Source organism: Engystomops pustulosus, chromosome 9 (assembly GCF_040894005.1).
Source record: "Engystomops pustulosus chromosome 9, aEngPut4.maternal, whole genome shotgun sequence".
In the NCBI taxonomy this organism is placed as follows: domain Eukaryota; kingdom Metazoa; phylum Chordata; class Amphibia; order Anura; family Leptodactylidae; genus Engystomops; species Engystomops pustulosus.
In genome coordinates this window covers 107,768,589-107,792,179 of record NC_092419.1, presented here as the reverse complement: position 1 = coordinate 107,792,179, position 23,591 = coordinate 107,768,589, and the positions used below count along the sequence as shown (strand labels likewise).

The window sequence follows — 23,591 nt, the reverse complement described above, 5'->3', positions numbered from 1 at the left end:
CTTCTGACGCTAATAACTTTTTCATACTTTGGGGTACGGAGCTGGGGGAGGGGTCATTTTTTTGCAAAGATTTTTTGATAGATCGGGCATTTTGGGACGCGGCGATACCCAATGTGTCTGATTTTTACTGTTAATTATATTATATCAGTTCTAGGGAAAGGGGGGTGATTTGAACTTTTAATATTTTATTAATTTTTCACATTTTTAAACTTTTTTTTTCAGTTTTTTTTCACTATTTCTTAGACAATCTAAGGTATATTAACCCTAGATGGTCCAATCGTTCCTACCATATACTGCAATACAACTGTATCGCAGTATATGGCATTTCTGCACAGGCTCATTGTAATGAAGATGCAGAAGCCATAAAGTCTCGGGTCAAACGAAGACCCGAGGCTACCATGGCAACCGATCGCTGCCCCCCGATGACATTAGGGGGAGCGGCGATCGGAGAAAAGATGGCGACAAAAGGTTAACACCCGCGATCGGTTCAAGCCCCGACCGTGGGTGTTAGCGATGGGTCTTTCACGCAATGCACCACAATCACGCAATGGCGCCGGTGCACCACAATCACGCAATGGCGCCGGTGCACCACAATCCAATCACATGCGCCAAAATCCCAGGGCAATTTGGCGCAAATCGGAAAAATTTGGGAAACCCGGTGGAAAAACGAGATTCAGACCCTTAGTAAATGTGCCCCATTGTTAGGGTAACTGAGTAGTCAGTAGTTTGGCTCCACAAACCTGTTTGTTAATAAACTCAGGTCCTTATATACAAGTTTCACATGTGCAAATATTTTTTAATCACATATTTTTCAAACATGAAAATTCTACACTAGTAATTTGTGATTTGCTGAGGTTTGTGTAGAGATTGAGATGTAAGCAGTTCCGGTGATTTCCAATACCACCAGAGGGGAGACCCATAACAGGTCCATACTACACAGTATACCCCCCACCCTGGAGCAATGCTCTGTGAGAACATCTACAACATATCCATATAAAAACAAAAGTAAAAAGACTTGTACGACACTTCAGTCATCCAACATTCCTGGCTGTGATTCGTAGAAAGGCGAGGGACATCATCCCCAAAAAGGCGAGTCCCAGAGAAGTGGAGTGTAAATGTGCAACGCCGCCATTCAGTACCATAAGAAATAGTCCCATACACTGTGCTGCCGCCATGTAGAAGACTTGTGATACTGCAAGCACAAGTAGTAACCGGAGTGACAAATCTTATAAAGAAGCTGCATACTTTGGCCGTGTTTGACGCTTGTCCTGGAGTATACTGCAGGCTGTAAACATTTCTAAACATTTATCATCTTATTAGCAGCTTAAAGCTTCATCATCAAAATTCAAAAAGTTAAAATAAAACTTTTTAAAAAGTTCTTTGAAATCAGTCTGACAAGTACCGTACTCAGACGCTGGCACCAGCGCATTGTTATAGTCATTGTCCAGCGCATTGTTATGGGCGGATGTGCAGAAGGTTCCTCCCGACCCGTCTATATGAAGGTGGAGTCCATGGCGCTGGTTTCCTGATTATTTCGGGCTCGCGCCTCAAACAGCTGCTTGATTAAAGCCGACTTCTCCTGCTCCAGCTGCGTGATGCGGTCACTCTTGTCCGACACCTCCTGCAAACAGCACAAAGGATGTATGTATGTATGTATGGAGGTATGTATGTATGGAGGTATGTATGTATGGAGGTATGTATGTATGGAGGTTGGAGGGATGGGATGGGATGGGATGGGATTGGATGGATGGATGTACTAACCGGGCCATAGTGACCTTATAACCATAGTGGCATCCTCCCGATTTACCCCACAGCAGCGCTCCCTCCCACAACTAGTAATTCATCAGTGGTCAGTATCCCCCGAAGCTGCTGGACTGAGCAGGCAGCCGCCAGTAGGGAAGTACAGCAAGTTAGGTTTATCAGGGAATAAGAAAAGGGAATAAAATACTAGGGGAACCTTACGGATCTCAAGAAGAGGAGCGGTAGGAGCACTGGAAATATCTCATCATTCATCCTCTACCTAGTTATATCAGGCGCTCATTATCAATTAGGAGGAACAGGACCCCACTTATCAGGATTATTAGAACGACTTTACAGCCCCCCCCCCCCCTCCATTAATCACAAATACAGGCAGTCCCCTACTTAAGGACACCTAACATACGGACAACCGCTAGTTACAGACGGACCCCTCTGTCCACTGTGACCTCTGGATGTTACTATGGTCCCAGGCTGCAATGGTCAGCAATTAAGCTTTTTTTGATAATCCTTAGTCCCATTACAGCAAAAAAAATTTTAAACTCAAAAAAAAGAAAAAATTGGTCTGGATCTAAAATTATAAAATATTCAGCTTCCTGTACTACTGGAAATTGCTGAACGCAGCGCCTGGCTCCTTGCAGAAGCCTCATAGACGGTAAATGGGATTGCTAGGGATCATGTTATGTATCATACTAGGTACAACCACTGATCAGCGAGTTATCTCCTATCCTGAGCATGCACAATATGATTATTCACTTCATTGTCTAGAGAAGCCCTTGAATATCCTACACTATGAGATTGTTAGAAGCTGCGCATTTCAGTCCAATACAAACACCCTACACCCAGACCACCACAAAGTGACAGCAAGCACCAGCAGGTGACATAGATCCTTACACCAGAGGTGCTGGAGCTGTGGCGGTAATTCAGCATTGTCCACCTAGAGCTCCAGCTGTGGAGAAACTACAACCCCCAGCATCCTGCAGGTCACACTCTCACCTTTGTAAGCAGACGGTTCTGTTCCTTCAGCATATTCACTGCCTGCTGCTGTCCGGGTATAAGGGGTGCGGCGGACGGGGAGGAGGCGGCGTGTACAGAAGCCTGAGGAGGACACACAAGAGTATTATACAATAGCTAGTCACCCAGCTTTCCCAGACCTCTGAGCAGTCATGGAAGGTCACCCAACATTCCTGGAAACAGTTATAGCAATCACATCAGACTTCACATGTGTCACCTACAAGACGTCTCGTCTCTTGCACGCTCTCACCTTGCACGGATTAATCAGCTCGCTCAGACACCGATTCACATCCTGCAGTCTGGGGAGAAGCTGTATGAGGGGCCCCTGCGGACCCTCGCTGCGGGGGTCCTGGAAGAAAGAAAGACGCTGACCTTACCAGGACGGTTATAGATGTGGAGGCCCATATTACACAAGGTGTCTGCGGTAATTAGCGCCACCAATCACAGATCTATAGAACTGCGGGCAGATTCCACACCACCACGCTGTGACACTCACCGCTTTTCCCAGGCTCCTCTGCTGCTCCTGCACATTATGGATCTGCTGAAGGTACCAGTCCCGGGCCCGGTCCACCAGCTCCAGGCCCTGCAGAAGAAGATCCTTCTCATGTTCCATCTCCTTCATCTTCTTTAGCTGTAGAGAAAGACAGATCCATGGGTGACGTGGAAGCTGTATCTACCCAGAGCTGCCCAACCCCAAGAGCTGACACTTCACTGCCCCATTATCTGAAGTGCATGGAGTCTGCAGCAATAGAAGAATAATGGCCGCCTTGTATTGTACAAACACCCAAAGGAGTCTCCAAAGAAATTCCAGCAGAATCAGAGGCTATAATTACACCCCTCTCCTAACAACTCCATCACCTTTCATGTCAATTTTCCTTTGATCTTTTCTGCAGTACCCCTCCCCAAATGTCTCCATTATATCTTACACTCCCTGCCAGAGCCATTAGTGGCAGAGGAGACCCTGTCACCATGATCAGGATTTCATCTCTGCTGTTGGTAGCAGAAGGACTGTGATATATGGATTTATATTATATGCTGGTAGCTTATTCAAGTGCAGTTGTGTGTCCTCACACTGCTGTGCTCTGTGCCCTCTGCAGCCAGTGTAATGTATTGTCCCTGGAGAGATGTGTAATTATACCTCACACTGCTGTGCTCTGTGCTCTCTGCAGCCAGTGTTATGTACTGTCCTGGAGAGATGTGTAATCATACCTCACACTGCTGTGCTCTGTGCTCTCTGCAGCCAGTGTTATGTATTGTCCCTGGAGAGATGTGTAATCAGACCTCACACTGCTGTGCTCTGTGCTCTCTGCAGCCAGTGTAATGTATTGTCCCTGGAGAGATGTGTAATCAGACCTCACACTGCTGTGCTCTGTGCTCTCTGCAGCCAGTGTTATGTATTGTCCCTGGAGAGATGTGTAATCAGACCTCAAACTGCTGTGCTCTGTGTTCCCTGCAACCAGTGTTATGTATTGTCCCTGGAGAGATGTGTAATCATACCTCACACTGCTGTGCTCTGTGCTCTCTGCAGCCAGTGTTATGTACTGTCCTGGAGAGATGTGTAATCATACCTCACACTGCTGTGCTCTGTGCTCTCTGCAGCCAGTGTTATGTATTGTCCCTGGAGAGATGTGTAATCAGACCTCACACTGCTGTGCTCTGTGCTCTCTGCAGCCAGTGTTATGTATTGTCCCTGGAGAGATGTGTAATCATACCTCACACTGCTGTGATCTGTGCTCTCTGCAGCCAGTGTTATGTATTGTCCCTGGAGAGATGTGTAATCATACCTCACACTGCTGTGCTCTGTGCTCACTGCAGCCAGTGTTATGTATTGTCCCTGGAGAGATGTGTAATCATACCTCACACTGCTGTGCTCACTGCAGCCAGTGTTATGTATTGTCCCTGGAGAGATGTGTAATCAGACCTCACACTGCTGTGCTCTGTGCTCTCTGCACCCAGTGTTATGTACTGTCCCTGGAGAGATGTGTAATCAGACCTCACACTGCTGTGCCCTGTGCTCTCTGCAGCCAGTGTTATGTACTGTCCCTGGAGAGATGTGTAATTATACCTCACACTGCTGTGCTCTGTGCTCTCTGCAGCCAGTGTTATGTACTGTCCTGGAGAGATGTGTAATCATACCTCACACTGCTGTGCTCTGTGCTCTCTGCAGCCAGTGTTATGTATTGTCCCTGGAGAGATGTGTAATCAGACCTCACACTGCTGTGCTCTGTGCTCTCTGCAGCCAGTGTTATGTATTGTCCCTGGAGAGATGTGTAATCAGACCTCACACTGCTGTGCTCTGTGCTCTCTGCAGCCAGTGTTATGTATTGTCCCTGGAGAGATGTGTAATCAGACCTCACACTGCTGTGCTCTGTGCTCTCTGCAGCCAGTGTTATGTATTGTCCCTGGAGAGATGTGTAATCAGACCTCACACTGCTGTGATCTGTGCTCTCTGCAGCCAGTGTTATGTATTGTCCCTGGAGAGATGTGTAATCATACCTCACACTGCTGTGCTCTGTGCTCACTGCAGCCAGTGTTATGTATTGTCCCTGGAGAGATGTGTAATCAGACCTCACACTGCTGTGCTCTGTGCTCTCTGCAGCCAGTGTTATGTATTGTCCCTGGAGAGATGTGTAATCATACCTCACACTGCTGTGCTCACTGCAGCCAGTGTTATGTATTGTCCCTGGAGAGATGTGTAATCAGACCTCACACTGCTGTGCTCTGTGCTCTCTGCAGCCAGTGTTATGTATTGTCCCTGGAGAGATGTGTAATCAGACCTCACACTGCTGTGTTCTGTGCTCTCTGCACCCAGTGTTATGTACTGTCCCTGGAGAGATGTGTAATCAGACCTCACACTGCTGTGCCCTGTGCTCTCTGCAGCCAGTGTTATGTACTGTCCCTGGAGAGATGTGTAATCAGACCTCACACTGCTGTGCTCTGTGCTCTCTGCAGCCAGTGTTATGTATTGTCCCTGGAGAGATGTGTAATCAGACCTCACACTGCTGTGCTCTGTGCTCTCTGCAGCCAGTGTTATGTACTGTCCCTGGAGAGATGTGTAATCAGACCTCACACTGCTGTGCTCTGTGCTCTCTGCAGCCAGTGTTATGTATTGTCCCTGGAGAGATGTGTAATCATGCCTCACACTGCTGTGCTCTGTGCTCTCTGCAGCCAGTGTTATGTATTGTCCCTGGAGAGATGTGTAATCAGACCTCACACTGCTGTGCTCTGTGCTCTCTGCAGCCAGTGTTATGTATTGTCCCTGGAGAGATGTGTAATCATGCCTCACACTGCTGTGCTCTGTGCTCTCTGCAGCCAGTGTTATGTATTGTCCCTGGAGAGATGTGTAATCAGACCTCACACTGCTGTGCTCTGTGCTCTCTGCAGCCAGTGTTATGTATTGTCCCTGGAGAGATGTGTAATCAGACCTCACACTGCTGTGCTCTGTGCTCTCTGCAGCCAGTGTTATGTATTGTCCCTGGAGAGATGTGTAATCAGACCTCACACTTCTGTGCTCTGTGCTCCCTGCAGCCAGTGTTATGTATTGTCCCTGGAGAGATGTGTAATCATGCCTCACACTGCTGTGCTCTGTGCTCTCTGCAGCCAGTGTTATGTATTGTCCCTGGAGAGATGTGTAATCAGACCTCACACTGCTGTGCTCTGTGCTCTCTGCAGCCAGTGTTATGTATTGTCCCTGGAGAGATGTGTAATCAGACCTCACACTGCTGTGCTCTGTGCTCTCTGCAGCCAGTGTTATGTACTGTCCCTGGAGAGATGTGTAATCAGACCTCACACTGCTGTGCTCTGTGCTCTCTGCAGCCAGTGTTATGTATTGTCCCTGGAGAGATGTGTAATCATGCCTCACACTGCTGTGCTCTGTGCTCTCTGCAGCCAGTGTTATGTATTGTCCCTGGAGAGATGTGTAATCAGACCTCACACTGCTGTGCTCTGTGCTCTCTGCAGCCAGTGTTATGTATTGTCCCTGGAGAGATGTGTAATCATGCCTCACACTGCTGTGCTCTGTGCTCTCTGCAGCCAGTGTTATGTATTGTCCCTGGAGAGATGTGTAATCAGACCTCACACTGCTGTGCTCTGTGCTCTCTGCAGCCAGTGTTATGTATTGTCCCTGGAGAGATGTGTAATCAGACCTCACACTTCTGTGCTCTGTGCTCCCTGCAGCCAGTGTTATGTATTGTCCCTGGAGAGATGTGTAATCATGCCTCACACTGCTGTGCTCTGTGCTCTCTGCAGCCAGTGTTATGTATTGTCCCTGGAGAGATGTGTAATCAGACCTCACACTGCTGTGCTCTGTGCTCTCTGCAGCCAGTGTTATGTATTGTCCCTGGAGAGATGTGTAATCATGCCTCACACTGCTGTGCTCTGTGCACAGATTCTACAGCAGCAAAATGGCAAAAAAACCTTACAGCGTTCTAGATTCCCGAGTTACAGATTTGGCGTGAATCTCCCATCAACCATCACGTCACTATTCATGCAAGGAACACATTTGGGCTCATTGACCCAGATCCTCTGGTTTCTGCATCCCCCAAATCCAAAGGGACGACTGAGGATTTTTTTGTGATATGCATGGATGAGTCACTTACAGAGAAGACACAGACCCCCGGGGGTCGCCTTAGAGCAGTGATGGTGAACCTATTGAAGACAGAGTGCCCAAGCTACAACCAAAACCAAAGTGCCAACGTGATAATTTAAGCCGTAACTTATTGATCCCTGCTGTACCACAGGTTTTAATTGTATTGGCGTCCTGAGTTCACCAATGTAATAGAAATATGATGGAGAACATTGGATTGTAGCTTCCCTCCAGGGTCCCCTGAAGAGGAAGAATCAGGGGAGCCAGAGCAGGAGCTCCAACAATAATCTGTCTCTATCCACACCTTCCCGCTCCTCCTGTAGTCCTGGCACCTAAGGATGTTGCTTTAAAATAGCGCTGAGCATGGTGCATCCTGGGCTGTATTGGAATGCAGGAGGAAGCCTCGAGTCCTATCTGGCAAACTTTAAATTGGGGTGAAGGCCTGTGTGCCCACAGAAAGAGCTCCGAGTGCCACCTCTGGCACCCGTGCCATAGGTTCGCCACCACTACCTTAGAGTGTCCGGCCGGAAGAGAACACTGGAGGCGGTGATTTTGTTTCTTTTTGTTTTGTGTTTTTAGAGTAAGTCCAATTTCAAAACACAGAACCAACTGGATCACAGGTTATAAGAGGAGGCAGAACTGTTATACCACACACAACCTGTACACAGCGGTGGCGCTGTACCACAATGAGCCTAGAAGTGACCCTTACCACGGTGTAATCCACTCCATTAGTGATGGTATGACGCCGGTGCTCGCCGCGGCTGCGCTGGTGCCGGCACTGATCCGCCAAACCTTGTCCTGTGGATTCACTGTGCGACCTGCACATGGGCTTCACCTCTTCTCCTGCTGGGGACACAACAAGACGTCAGTGACCTCACAGAGGGGGGTCTCCAAGACCCCTTCTACATACAGCACAACTAGTAATAGAAGCCTCCTAACAACTCAAGAGCCGGACAAGTGGATGCTGGGAGTTGTAGTTATACCGCCACCACCGCAAGCCTGCTACAAAGGCAACACATGGAGGAGGGGGCGCAGAGGTACCGGGGGTCCGCGTGACACGGAGCCTCCTCTAATTACACATCTGCTTCTAGTTAATATTTCATTATATGAAAGAGGAAAAATTCCCTGAACACCGAAGGGAAAAACAAAATCTGTGAGAAGCCTCTGGTCTTAAAGGGGCGGCGCAGTCACATGAGTGATGAGGGGCTCTGCAGATTTACATTGTACTGTGTAGCAGTTTGCCATTTTCCATAAATCTGCTTGCAGTCAGTGAATGGGAATAGACTCAGAGGAGTCATGGTGGATCCCCATAACATTGCATGTGATAACCTGAGCGCAGGGAGAGGGGTGCACCCTCAGCGGTGAGCGGGGGGAGGCGGGGGGCTTCTACCCATCACATGGAAGCGATTAGACTCCCACAGTAATCACGGATCACATAACCTCCTGGAAAAGCACCAAGGTGGTTACCGCCCATCCCCCACATTCCTGCACTCCAGCTCCCACTCCACTCACATCCAAAGCTGCATCAAGACAACAAGTGCACACTTACTGCAGAATTGTGAATGCAGCTCTGGAGTGACTGCGCTGATGAGTCAGGGGTGGGGGGAGGGTGTGACACCCAGTATTTGCTTTACACCTCATCTCTGCTCCACATCAAGGCCAAAAGGACAAGAAGAGGGGGGGGGGGGGTGTACTGACACCCTGGGGTCACCACAAGTCACACCAAGGTTATAACTGCAAGGTTTACCCAGCTGAGATCTCTGTGAAAGCTGGGTGATGACCAACATAGCTGCCCATAGAAGGCTAAGGCTTACAAAGCCCTGCATGCCACACAGGGTCATGGGAAAGATGGGTGACCACAAACAGGAGATAATCACACCACACAGGTTTCCTTATATATAGACAATATCTGGTACAGCAAGCACCCAGCTTTCCCAGACTCCGGAGCTGTAAAGGCATCAGGTGTGGAGAGCTCATCCAAGGGGATGGGGGCGATTGTTACAAACCCTCAGCTGTGAGATGTCACAGGGTCACACAAGACGCAACATCCGGATCCTGGGCGCTGTTCACACTGGGTCAGGAGGTGGTAATACCCAACACCCCGTGTGAACACTGCCCAGGTCCCCAATCTGTCTCCATTGACAGCAAGCAGAGGTGAGGTGAGACAAGACATGTAGCGGCCACGTTACCGGTCCGTGCGGTGTCCGTCCTCCTGCAGGGGGCGCTGCCGTTGATGGATCTCACCCCCAGAGGCTGCGGTTTGCAGGTGTACCCCACTTTCCCCGGAGCCCGGGGCGCCCCCGCCTGGTAGTTCTCCCGGTTCTGAGAGTTAAACATTGAGGTCCGGAGGCCGACGACAAAGCGCTCAAAGGTGAGGAATCCGTCAGGGGGCGCCACCTTCCGCAGGCACTGCAGCACCCCGGGGGGCAGCTCCCGCGTGTCCGCCCCCCGCCAGCGGCTCTCGATCTCCGCGATGTGCACGTAGCCCCGGCGCTCATCGTCCAGGATGTCAAACAGGGTGCGCAGGCTGTGCAGGAAGGCGCGGGGTAACCCGACTGTGCTCCCCTGCACCTCCATCACGGAGGAGCCCGTCCGCTGCCTGCAAACACTGAGCACGGACCGGCGTGACGTCACCCCTGCTCACCTCTGCTCCACGCTCATTGGTGGGAGCGCACCTCACCCCGGCGCTGATTGGTCCGCACGCGAAAGACATTCAGTTTGATTTTTAGAATAGCAGAGAACAGCTAGGAGAACACAGAAAGTAATACAGGAGCACAGCGCCCCCTAACGGTACTAACCTATACTACAGGACCGACCCCCGGGGTATAGAGAGTGATACAGGAGCACAGCGCCCCCTACCTGTACTAACCTGTACTACAGGACCGACCCCCGGGGTATAGAGAGTAATACAGGAGCACAGCGCCCCCTACCTGTACTAACCTGTACTACACGACTGACCCCCGGGGTATAGAGAGTAATACAGGAGCACAGCGCCCCCTACCTGTACTAACCTATACTACAGGACCGACCCCCGGGGTATAGAGTGTAATACAGGAGCACAGCGCCCCCTAACGGTACTAACCTATACTACAGGACCGACCCCCGGGGTATAGAGAGTAATACAGGAGCACAGCGCCCCCTACCTGTACTAACCTGTACTACAGGACCGACCCCCGGGGTATAGAGAGTAATACAGGAGCACAGCGCCCCCTACCTGTACTAACCTGTACTACACGACTGACCCCCGGGGTATAGAGAGTAATACAGGAGCACAGCGCCCCCTACCTGTACTAACCTATACTACAGGACCGACCCCCGGGGTATAGAGTGTAATACAGGAGCACAGCGCCCCCTACCTGTACTGACCGCTACTACAGGACCGACCCCCGGGGTATAGAGCGTAATACAGGAGCACAGCGCCCCCTACCTGTACTAACCTATACAACAGGACCGACCCCCGGGGTATAGAGAGTAATACAGGAGCACAGCACCCCCTAACGGTACTAACCTATACAACAGGACCGACCCCTGGGGTATAGAGAGTAATACAGGAGCACAGCACCCCCTAACGGTACTAACCTATACAACAGGACCGACCCCCGGGGTATAGAGAGTAATACAGGAGCACAGCGCCCCCTACCTGTACTAACCTATACTACAGGACCGACCCCCGGGGTATAGAGATTAATACAGGAGCACAGCGCCCCCTAACTGTACTAACCTATACTACAGGACCGACCCCCGGGGTATAGAGTGTAATACAGGAGCACAGCACCCCCTACCTGTACTAACCTATACTACAGGACCGACCCCCGGGGTATAGAGTGTAATACAGGAGCACAGCGCCCCCTAACGGTACTAACCTATACTACAGGACCGACCCCCGGGGTATAGAGAGTAATACAGGAGCACAGCGCCCCCTACCTGTACTAACCTGTACTACAGGACCGACCCCCGGGGTATAGAGAGTAATACAGGAGCACAGCGCCCCCTACCTGTACTAACCTGTACTACACGACTGACCCCCGGGGTATAGAGAGTAATACAGGAGCACAGCGCCCCCTACCTGTACTAACCTATACTACAGGACCGACCCCCGGGGTATAGAGTGTAATACAGGAGCACAGCGCCCCCTACCTGTACTGACCGCTACTACAGGACCGACCCCCGGGGTATAGAGCGTAATACAGGAGCACAGCGCCCCCTACCTGTACTAACCTATACAACAGGACCGACCCCCGGGGTATAGAGAGTAATACAGGAGCACAGCACCCCCTAACGGTACTGACCTATACAACAGGACCGACCCCTGGGGTATAGAGAGTAATACAGGAGCACAGCACCCCCTAACGGTACTAACCTATACAACAGGACCGACCCCCGGGGTATAGAGAGTAATACAGGAGCACAGCGCCCCCTACCTGTACTAACCTATACTACAGGACCGACCCCCGGGGTATAGAGATTAATACAGGAGCACAGCGCCCCCTAACTGTACTAACCTATACTACAGGACCGACCCCCGGGGTATAGAGTGTAATACAGGAGCACAGCACCCCCTACCTGTACTAACCTATACTACAGGACCGACCCCCGGGGTATAGAGTGTAATACAGGAGCACAGCGCCCCCTAACGGTACTAACCTATACTACAGGACCGACCCCCGGGGTATAGAGAGTAATACAGGAGCACAGCGCCCCCTACCTGTACTAACCTGTACTACAGGACCGACCCCCGGGGTATAGAGAGTAATACAGGAGCACAGCGCCCCCTACCTGTACTAACCTGTACTACACGACTGACCCCCGGGGTATAGAGAGTAATACAGGAGCACAGCGCCCCCTACCTGTACTAACCTATACTACAGGACCGACCCCCGGGGTATAGAGTGTAATACAGGAGCACAGCGCCCCCTACCTGTACTGACCGCTACTACAGGACCGACCCCCGGGGTATAGAGCGTAATACAGGAGCACAGCGCCCCCTACCTGTACTAACCTATACAACAGGACCGACCCCCGGGGTATAGAGAGTAATACAGGAGCACAGCACCCCCTAACGGTACTAACCTATACAACAGGACCGACCCCTGGGGTATAGAGAGTAATACAGGAGCACAGCACCCCCTAACGGTACTAACCTATACAACAGGACCGACCCCCGGGGTATAGAGAGTAATACAGGAGCACAGCGCCCCCTACCTGTACTAACCTATACTACAGGACCGACCCCCGGGGTATAGAGATTAATACAGGAGCACAGCGCCCCCTAACTGTACTAACCTATACTACAGGACCGACCCCCGGGGTATAGAGTGTAATACAGGAGCACAGCACCCCCTACCTGTACTAACCTATACTACAGGACCGACCCCCGGGGTATAGAGTGTAATACAGGAGCACAGCGCCCCCTAACTGTACTAACCTATACTACAGGACCGACCCCCGGGGTATAGAGAGTAATACAGGAGCACAGCGCCCCCTACCTGTACTGACCTATACTACAGGACCGACCCCCGGGGTATAGAGAGTAATACAGGAGCACAGCGCCCCCTAACTGTACTAACCTATACTACAGGACCGACCCCCGGGGTATAGAGAGTAATACAGGAGCACAGCGCCCCCTACCTGTACTGACCTATACTACAGGACCGACCCCCGGGGTATAGAGAGTAATACAGGAGCACAGCGCCCCCTACCTGTACTAACCTATACTACAGGACCGACCCCCGGGGTATAGAGAGTAATACAGGAGCACAGCGCCCCCTACCTGTACTGACCACTACTACAGGACCGACCCCCGGGGTATAGAGAGTAATACAGGAGCACAGCGCCCCCTAACTGTACTAACCTATACTACAGGACCGACCCCCGGGGTATAGAGAGTAATACAGGAGCACAGCGCCTCCTACCTGTACTGACCTGTACTACAGGACCGACCCCCGGGGTATAGAGAGTAATACAGGAGCACAGCGCCCCCTACCTGTACTAACCTATACTACAGGACCGACCCCCGGGGTATAGAGAGTAATACAGGAGCACAGCGCCCCCTAACTGTACTAACCTATACTACAGGACCGACCCCCGGGGTATAGAGTGTAATACAAGAGCACAGCACCCCCTACCTGTACTAACCTATACTACAGGACCGACCCCCGGGGTATAGAGAGTAATACAGGAGCACAGCGCCCCCTACCTGTACTGACCACTACTACAGGACCGACCCCCGGGGTATAGAGAGTAATACAGGAGCACAGCGCCTCCTACCTGTACTGACCTGTACTACAGGACCGACCCCCGGGGTATAGAGAGTAATACAGGAGCACAGCGCCCCCTAACTGTACTAACCTATACTACAGGACCGACCCCGGGGTATAGAGAGTAATACAGGAGCACAGCGCCCCCTACCTGTACTGACCACTACTACAGGACCGACCCCCCAGGGTATAGAGAGTAATACAGGAGCACAGCGCCCCCTACCTGTACTGACAACTACTACAGGACCGACCCCCGGGGTATAGAGAGTAATACAGGAGCACAGCGCCCCCTACCTGTACTAACCTGTACTACAGGACCGACCCCCGGGGTATAGAGAGTAATACAGGAGCACAGCGCCCCCTACCTGTACTGACCACTACTACAGGACCGACCCCCGGGGTATAGAGAGTAATACAGGAGCACAGCGCCCCCTAACTGTACTAACCTATACTACAGGACCGACCCCTAGGGTATAGAGAGTAATACAGGAGCACAGCGCCCCCTAACTGTACTAACCTATACTACAGGACCGACCCCCGGGGTATAGAGAGTAATACAGGAGCACAGCGCCCCCTACCTGTACTAACCTATACTACAGGACCGACCCCCGGGGTATAGAGAGTATTACAGGAGCACAGCGCCCCCTACCTGTACTGACCACTACTACAGGACCGACTCCCGGGGTATAGAGAGTAATACAGGAGCACAGCGCCCCCTACCTGTACTGACCACTACTACAGGACCGACCCCCGGGGTATAGAGAGTAATACAGGAGCACAGCACCCCCTAACGGTACTAACCTATACTACAGGACCGACCCCCGGGGTATAGAGAGTAATACAGGAGCACAGCGCCCCCTACCTGTACTGACCTGTACTACAGGACTGACCTCCGGGGTATAGAGAGTAATACAGGAGCACAGCGCCCCCTACCTGTACTGACCTGTACAACAGGCCCGACCCCCGGGGTATAGAGAGTAATACAGGAGCACAGCGCCCCCTACCTGTACTGACCGCTACTACAGGACCGACCCCCGGGGTATAGAGAGTAATACAGGAGCACAGCGCCCCCTACCTGTACTGACCTGTACTACAGGACCGACCCCCGGGGTATAGAGAGTAATACAGGAGCACAGCGCCCCCTACCTGTACTGACCTGTACTACAGGACTGACCCCCGGGGTATAGAGAGTAATACAGGAGCACAGCGCCCCCTACCTGTATTGACCTGTACTACAGGACTGACCCCCGGGGTATAGAGAGTAATACAGGAGCATAGCGCCCCCTACTTGTACTGACCACCACTACAGGACCAACCCCCGGGGTATAGAGAGTAATACAGGAGAGATCACTACATACAGATTATACACCACCACTAGGAGGAGATCACTACATACAGATTATACACCACCACTAGGGGGAGATCACTACATACACATTATACACCACCACTAGGAGGAGATCACTACATACAGATTATACACCACCACTAGGGGGAGATCACTACATACAGATCATACACCACCACTAGGAGGAGATCACTACATACACATTATACACCACCACTAGGAGGAGATCACTATATACACATTATACACCACCACTAGGGGGAGATCACTACATACAGATTATACACCACCACTAGGGGGAGATCACTGCATACAGATTATACACCACCACTAGGGGGAGATCACTACATACACATTATACACCACCACTAGGAGGAGATCACTACATACAGATTATACACCACCACTAGGAGGAGCTCACTACATACAGATTATACACCATCACTAGGAGGAGCTCACTACATACAGATTATACACCACCACTAGGAGGAGATCACTACATACAGATTATACACCACCACTAGGGGGAGATCACTACATACAGATTATACACCACCACTAGGAGGAGCTCACTACATACAGATTATACACCACCACTAGGAGGAGCTCACTACATACAGATTATACACCACCACTAGGAGGAGCTCACTACATACAGATTATACCTCACCACTAGGGGGAGCTCACTACATACAGATTATACACCACCACTAGGAGGAGCTCACTACATACAGATTATACACCACCACTAGGAGGAGCTCACTACATACAGATTATACACCACCACTAGGAGGAGCTCACTACATACAGATTATACACCACCACTAGGAGGAGCTCACTACATACAGATTATACACCACCACTAGGAGGAGCTCACTACATACAGATTATACACCACCACTAGGGGGAGATCACTACATACAGATTATACACCACCTCTAGGAGGAGCTCACTACATACAGATTATACACCACCACTAGGAGGAGCTCACTACATACAGATTATACACCACCACTAGGAGGAGAGCACTACATACAGATTATACACCACCACTAGGAGGAGAGCACTACATACAGATTATACACCACCACTAGGGGGAGCTCACTACATACAGATTATACACCACCACTAGGAGGAGCTCACTACATACAGATTATACACCACCACTAGGAGGAGCTCACTACATACAGATTATACACCACCACTGGGGGAGCTCACTACATACACATTATACACCACCACTAGGAGGAGATTACTACATACAGATTATACACCGCCACTAGGGGGAGATCACTGCATACAGATTATACACCACCACTAGGGGGAGATCACTACATACAGATTATACAGCACCACTAGGAGGAGATCACTACATACAGATTATACATCACCACTAGGGGGAGCTCACTACATACAGATTATACATCACCACTAGGAGGATATCACTACATACAGATTATACAGTCACCACTAGGAGGATATCACTACATACAGATTATACACCACCACTAGGGGAGATCACTACATACAGATTATACACCACCACTAGGGGGAGACCACTACATACAGAATATACACCACCACTAGAAGGAGCTCACTACATACAGATTATACACCACCACTAGGGGGAGATCACTACATACAGATTATACACCACCTCTAGGAGGAGCTCACTACATACAGATTATACACCACCACTAGGAGGAGCTCACTACATACAGATTATACACCACCACTAGGAGGAGCTCACTACATACAGATTATACATCACCACTAGGAGGAGATCACTACATACAGATTATACAGTCACCACTAGGGGGAGCTCACTACATACAGATTATACACCACCACTAGGAGGAGCTCACTACATACAGATTATACATCACCACTAGGAGGAGATCACTACATACAGATTATACAGTCACCACTAGGGGGAGCTCACTACATACAGATTATACACCACCACTAGGAGGAGCTCACTACATACAGATTATACACCACCACTAGGAGGAGCTCACTACATACAGATTATACACCACCACTAGGGGGAGCTCACTACATACACATTATACACCACCATTAGGAGGAGATTACTACATACAGATTATACAGCACCACTAGGAGGAGATCACTACATACAGATTATACAGCACCACTAGGAGGAGATCACTACATACAGATTATACACCACCACTAGGGGGAGATCACTACATACAGATTATACACCACCACTAGGGGGAGATAACTACATACAGATTATACACCACCACTAGGGGGAGATCACTACATACAGATTATACACCACCACTAGGAGATCACTACATACAGATTATACATCACCACTAGGGGGAGATCACTACATACAGATTATACAGTCACCACTAGGGGGAGCTCACTACATACAGATTATACACCACCACTAGGAGGAGCTCACTACATACAGATTATACACCACCACTAGGAGGAGCTCACTACATACAGATTATACACCACCACTAGGGGGAGATCACTACATACAGATTATACACCACCACTAGGGGGAGATCACTACATACAGATTATACACCACCACTAGGGGGAGATCACTACATACAGATTATACATCACCACAAGGGGGAGATCACTACATACACATTATACACCACCACTAGGAGGAGATCACTACATTCTGATTATACACCACCACTAGGAGGAGATCACTACATACAGATTATACACCACCACTAGGAGGAGCTCACTACATACAGATTATACATCACCACTAGGGGGATATCACTACATACAGATTATACACCACCACTAGGAGGAGATCACTACATACAGATTATACACCACCACTAGGAGGAGATCACTACATACAGATTATACACCACCACTAGGGGAGATCACTACATACAGATTATACACCACCACTAGGGGGAGCCCACTACATACAGATTATACACCACCACTAGAAGGAGCTCACTACATACAGATTATACACCACCACTAGGGGAAGATCACTACATACAGATTATACACCACCTCTAGGAGGAGCTCACTACATACAGATTATACACCACCACTAGGAGGAGCTCACTACATACAGATTATACACCACCACTAGGAGGAGCTCACTACATACAGATTATACACCACCACTAGGAGGAGCTCACTACATACAGATTATACACCACCACTAGGAGGAGATCACTACATACAGATTATACACCACCACTAAGGGGAGCTTACTACATACAGATTATACACCACCTCTAGGAGGAGCTCATTACATACAGATTATACACCACCACTAGGAGGAGCTCACTACATACAGATTATACACCACCACTAGAAGGAGATCACTACATACAGATTATACACCACCACTAGGGGGAGATCACTACATACAGATTATACACCACCACTAGGGGGAGATCACTACATACAGATTATACACCACCACTAGGGGGAGCTCACTACATACACATTATACATCACCACTAGGAGGAGATCACTACATACAGATTATACACCACCACTAGGGGGAGATCACTACATACAGATTATACATCACCACTAGGGGGGGATTACTACATACAGATTATACATCACCACTAGGAGGAGGTCACTACATACAGATTATACACCACCACTAGGAGGAGATCACTACATACAGATTATACATCACCACTAGGAGGAGGTCACTACATACAGATTATACACCACCACTAGGGGGGGTCACTACATACAGATTATACACCACCACTAGGGGGAGATCACTACATACAAATTATACATCACCACTAGGAGGAGATCACTACTACACCACCACTAGGGGGAGATCACTACACACAGATTATACACCACCACTAGGAGGAGATCACTACATACAGATTATACACCACCACTAGGGGGAGATCACTACATACAAATTATGCAGTCACCACTAGGGGGAGCTCACTACATACAGATTATACACCACCACTAGGGGGAGCTCACTACATACAGATTATACACCACCACTAGGGGGAGATCACTACATACAAATTATACACCACCACTAGGAGGAGATCACTACATACAAATTATACACCACCACTAGGAGGAGATCACTACATACAGATTATACAGTCACCACTAGGGGGAGCTCACTACATACAGATTATACACCACCACTAGGAGGAGCTCACTACATACAGATTATACACCACCACTTGGAGGAGCTCACTACATACAGATTATACACCACTACTAGAGGGAGATCACTACATACAGATTATACACCACCACTAGGGAGAGATCACTACATACAGATTATACACCACCACTAGGAGGAGCTCACTACATACAGATTATACACCACCACTAGGAGGAGATCACTACATACAGATTATACAGCACCACTAGGAGGAGATCACTACATACAGATTATACACCACCACTAGGAGGAGATCACTACATACAGATTATACACCACAACTAGGAGGAGATCACTACATACAGATTATACACCATCGCTAGGAGGAGCTCACTACATACAGATTATACACCACCACTAGGAGGAGATCACTACATACAGATTATACACCACCACTAGGGGCAGCTCACTACATACAAATTATACACCACCACTAGGGGGAGATCACTACATACAGATTATACACCATCACTAGGAGGAGCTCACTACATACAGATTATACACCACCACTAGGGGGAGCTCACTACATACAGATTATACACCATCACTAGGAGGAGCTTACTACTTACAGATTATACACTCACCGGCCACTTTATTAGGTACACCTGTCCAACTGCTCGTTAACACTTCATTTCTAATCAGCCAATCACATGGCGGCATTTAGGCATGTAGACATGGTCAAGACAATCTCCTGCAGTTCTCCCGAGCATCAGTATGGGGAAGAAAGGTGATTTGTGGCCTGTGAACGTGGCATGGTTGTTGGTGCCAGAAGGGCTGGTCTGAGTATTTCAGAAACTGCTGATCTACTGGGATTTTCACGCACAACCATCTCTAGGGTTTACAGAGAATGGTCCGAAAAAGAAAAAACATCCAGTGAGCGGCAGTTCTGTGGGCGGAAATGCCTTGTTGATGCCAGAGGTCAGAGGAGAATGGGCAGACTGGTTCGAGCTGATAGAAAGGCAACAGTGACTCAAATCGCCACCCGTTACAACCAAGGTAGGCAGAAGAGCATCTCTGAACGCACAGTACGTCCAACTTTGAGGCAGATGGGCTACAGCAGCAGAAGACCACACCGGGCGCCACTCCTTTCAGCTAAGAACAGGAAAGTGAGGCTACAATTTGCACAAGCTCATCGAATTTGGACAGTAGAAGATTGGAAAAACGTTGCCTGGTCTGATGAGTTTCGATTTCTGCTGCGACATTCGGATGGTAGGGTCAGAATTTGGCGTCAACAACATGAAAGCATGGATCCATCCTGCCTTGTATCAGCGGCTCAGGCTGGTGGTGGTGGTGTCATGGTGTGGGGCATATTTTCTTGGCACTCTTTGGGCCCCTTGGTACAACGCCACAGCCTACCTGAGTATTGTTGCTGACCATGTCCATCCCTTTATGAGCACAATGTACCCTGTAACATCTGATGGCTACTTTCAGCAGGATAATGCGCCATGTCATAAAGCTGGAAGCATCTCAGACTGGTTTCTTGCACATGACAATGAGGTCACTGGACACAAATGGCCTCCACAGTCACCAGATCTCAATCCAATAGAGCATCTTTGGGATGTGGTGGAACGGGAGATTCGCATCATGGATGTGCAGCCGACAAATCTGCGGCAACTGTGTGATGCCATCATGTCGATATGGAGCAAACTCTCTGAGGAAGCTTCCAGCACCTTGTTGTATCTATGCCACGAAGAATTGAGGCAGTTCTGAAGCCAAAAGGGGGTCCAACCCGTTACTAGCATGGTGTACCTAATAAAGTGGCCAGTGAGTGTACATCACCACTAGGGGGAGATCACTACATACAGATTATACACCACCACTAGGGGGAGATCACTAAATACAGATTATACACCACCACTAGGAGGAGATCAATACATACAGATTATACACCACCACTAGGAGGAGATCACTACATACAGATTATACACCACCACTAGGGGGAGATCACTACATACAGATTATACACCACCACTAGGGGGAGATCACTATATACACATTATACATCACCACTAGGAGGAGATCACTACATACAGATTATACACCACCACTAGGAGGAGATCACTACATACAGATTATACACCACCACTAGGGGGAGATCACTACATACAGATTATACACCACCACTAGGGGGAGATCACTATATACACATTATACACCACCACTAGGAGGAGATCACTACATACAGATTATACACCACCACTAGGGGGAGCTCACTACATACAGATTATACACCACCACTAGGGGGAGCTCACTACATACAGATTATACACCACCACTAGGGGGAGATCACTACATACAGATTATACACCACCACTAGGAGAAGCTCACTACATACAGATTATACACCACCACTACAGGGAGATCACTGCATACAGATTATACACCACCACTAGGGGGAGATCACTACATACAGATTATACACCACCACTAGGAGGAGCTCACTACATACAGATTATACACCACCACTAGGAGGAGCTCACTACATACAGATTATACACCACCACTAGGAGGAGCTCACTACATACAGATTATACACCACCACTTGGAGAAGATCACTACATACACATTATACACCACCACTAGGAGGAGATTACTACATACAGATTATACACCACCACTAGGAGGAGATCACTACATACAGATTATACAGCACCACTAGGAGGAGATCACTACATACAGATTATACACCACCACTAGGGGGAGATCACTACATACAGATTATACACCACCACTAGGGGGAGATAACTACATACAGATTATACACCACCACTAGGGGGAGATCACTGCATACACATTATACACCACCACTAGGAGGAGATCACTACATACACATTATACACCACTACTAGGAGGAGCTCACTACATACAGATTATACACCACCACTAGGCGGAGCTCACTACATACAGATTATACACCACCACTAGGAGATCACTACATACAGATTATACACCACCACTAGGGGGAGATCACTACATAGAGATTATACATCACCACTAGGAGGAGATCACTACATACAGATTATACAGTCACCACTAGGGGAAGCTCACTACATACAGATTATACACCACCACTAGGAGGAGCTCACTACATACAGATTATACACCACCACTAGGAGGAGATCACTACATACAGATTATACACCACCACTAGGAGGAGATCACTACATACAGATTATACACCACCACTAGGGGGAGACCACTACATACAGATTATACACCACCACTAGGAGGAGCTCACTACATACAGATTATACATCACCACTAGGGGGATATCACTACATACAGATTATACACCACCACTAGGAGGAGATCACTACATACAGATTATACACCACCACTAGGAGGAGATCACTACATACAGATTATACACCACCACTAGGGGAGATCACTACATACAGATTATACACCACCACTAGGGGGAGCCCACTACATACAGATTATACACCACCACTAGAAGGAGCTCACTACATACAGATTATACACCACCACTAGGGGGAGATCACTACATACAGATTATACACCACCTCTAGGAGGAGCTCACTACATACAGATTATACACCACCACTAGGGGGAGCTCACTACATACACATTATACATCACCACTAGGAGGAGATCACTACATACAGATTATACACCACCACTAGGAGGAGCTCACTACATACAGATTATACACCACCACTAGGAGGAGATCACTACATACAGATTATACACCACCACTAGGGGGAGATCACTACATACAGATTATACACCACCACTAGGGGGAGCTCACTACATACACATTATACATCACCACTAGGAGGAGATCACTACATACAGATTATACACCACCACTAGGGGGAGATCACTACATACAGATTATACACCACCACTAGGAGGAGATCACTACATACAGATTATACATCACCACTAGGAGGAGGTCACTACATACAGATTATACACCACCACTGGGGGAGATCACTACATACAGATTATACACCACCACTAGGGGGAGATCACTACATACAGATTATACACCACCACTAGGGGGGGGTCACTACATACAGATTATACACCACCACTAGGGGGAGATCACTACATACAGATTATACACTACCACTAGGGGGAACTCCCTACATACAGATTATACACCACCACTAGGGGGAGATCACTACATACAGATTATACACCACCACTAGGAGGAGATCACTACATACAAATTATACATCACCACTAGGAGAAGATCACTACATACAGATTATACACCACCACTAGGGGGAGATCACTACATACAAATTATACACCACCACTAGGAGGAGATCACTACATACAAATTATACACCACCACTAGGAGGAGATCACTACATACAGATTATACACTCACCACTAGGGGGAGCTCACTACATACAGATTATACACCACCACTAGGAGGAGCTCACTACATACAGATTATACACCACCACTAGGGGGAGCTCA

General features: G+C 48.8%; 1 protein-coding gene across 2 annotated transcripts; it reads right to left on the bottom strand.

Annotated features, from left to right (window-relative positions):
* Nucleotides 1-775: 775 nt before the first annotated feature.
* On the bottom strand, nucleotides 776-9,987 carry SAPCD2 (suppressor APC domain containing 2). Of its 2 annotated transcripts, none has more exons than XM_072125465.1 (6): nucleotides 9,544-9,987; nucleotides 8,064-8,200; nucleotides 3,266-3,400; nucleotides 3,020-3,118; nucleotides 2,752-2,853; nucleotides 776-1,621 (listed from the first exon to the last, which is right to left on the bottom strand). In XM_072125465.1, exons 1-6 carry the CDS (start codon nucleotides 9,929-9,931, stop codon nucleotides 1,493-1,495), a joined length of 990 nt encoding a protein of 329 aa, XP_071981566.1. In that variant the 5' UTR covers nucleotides 9,932-9,987; the 3' UTR covers nucleotides 776-1,492. The 2 variants fall into 2 exon arrangements, with proteins under 2 accessions (XP_071981566.1, XP_071981567.1); XM_072125466.1 differs by having other exon boundaries at nucleotides 8,064-8,197.
* Between the last annotated feature and the right edge of the window lie 13,604 nt (nucleotides 9,988-23,591).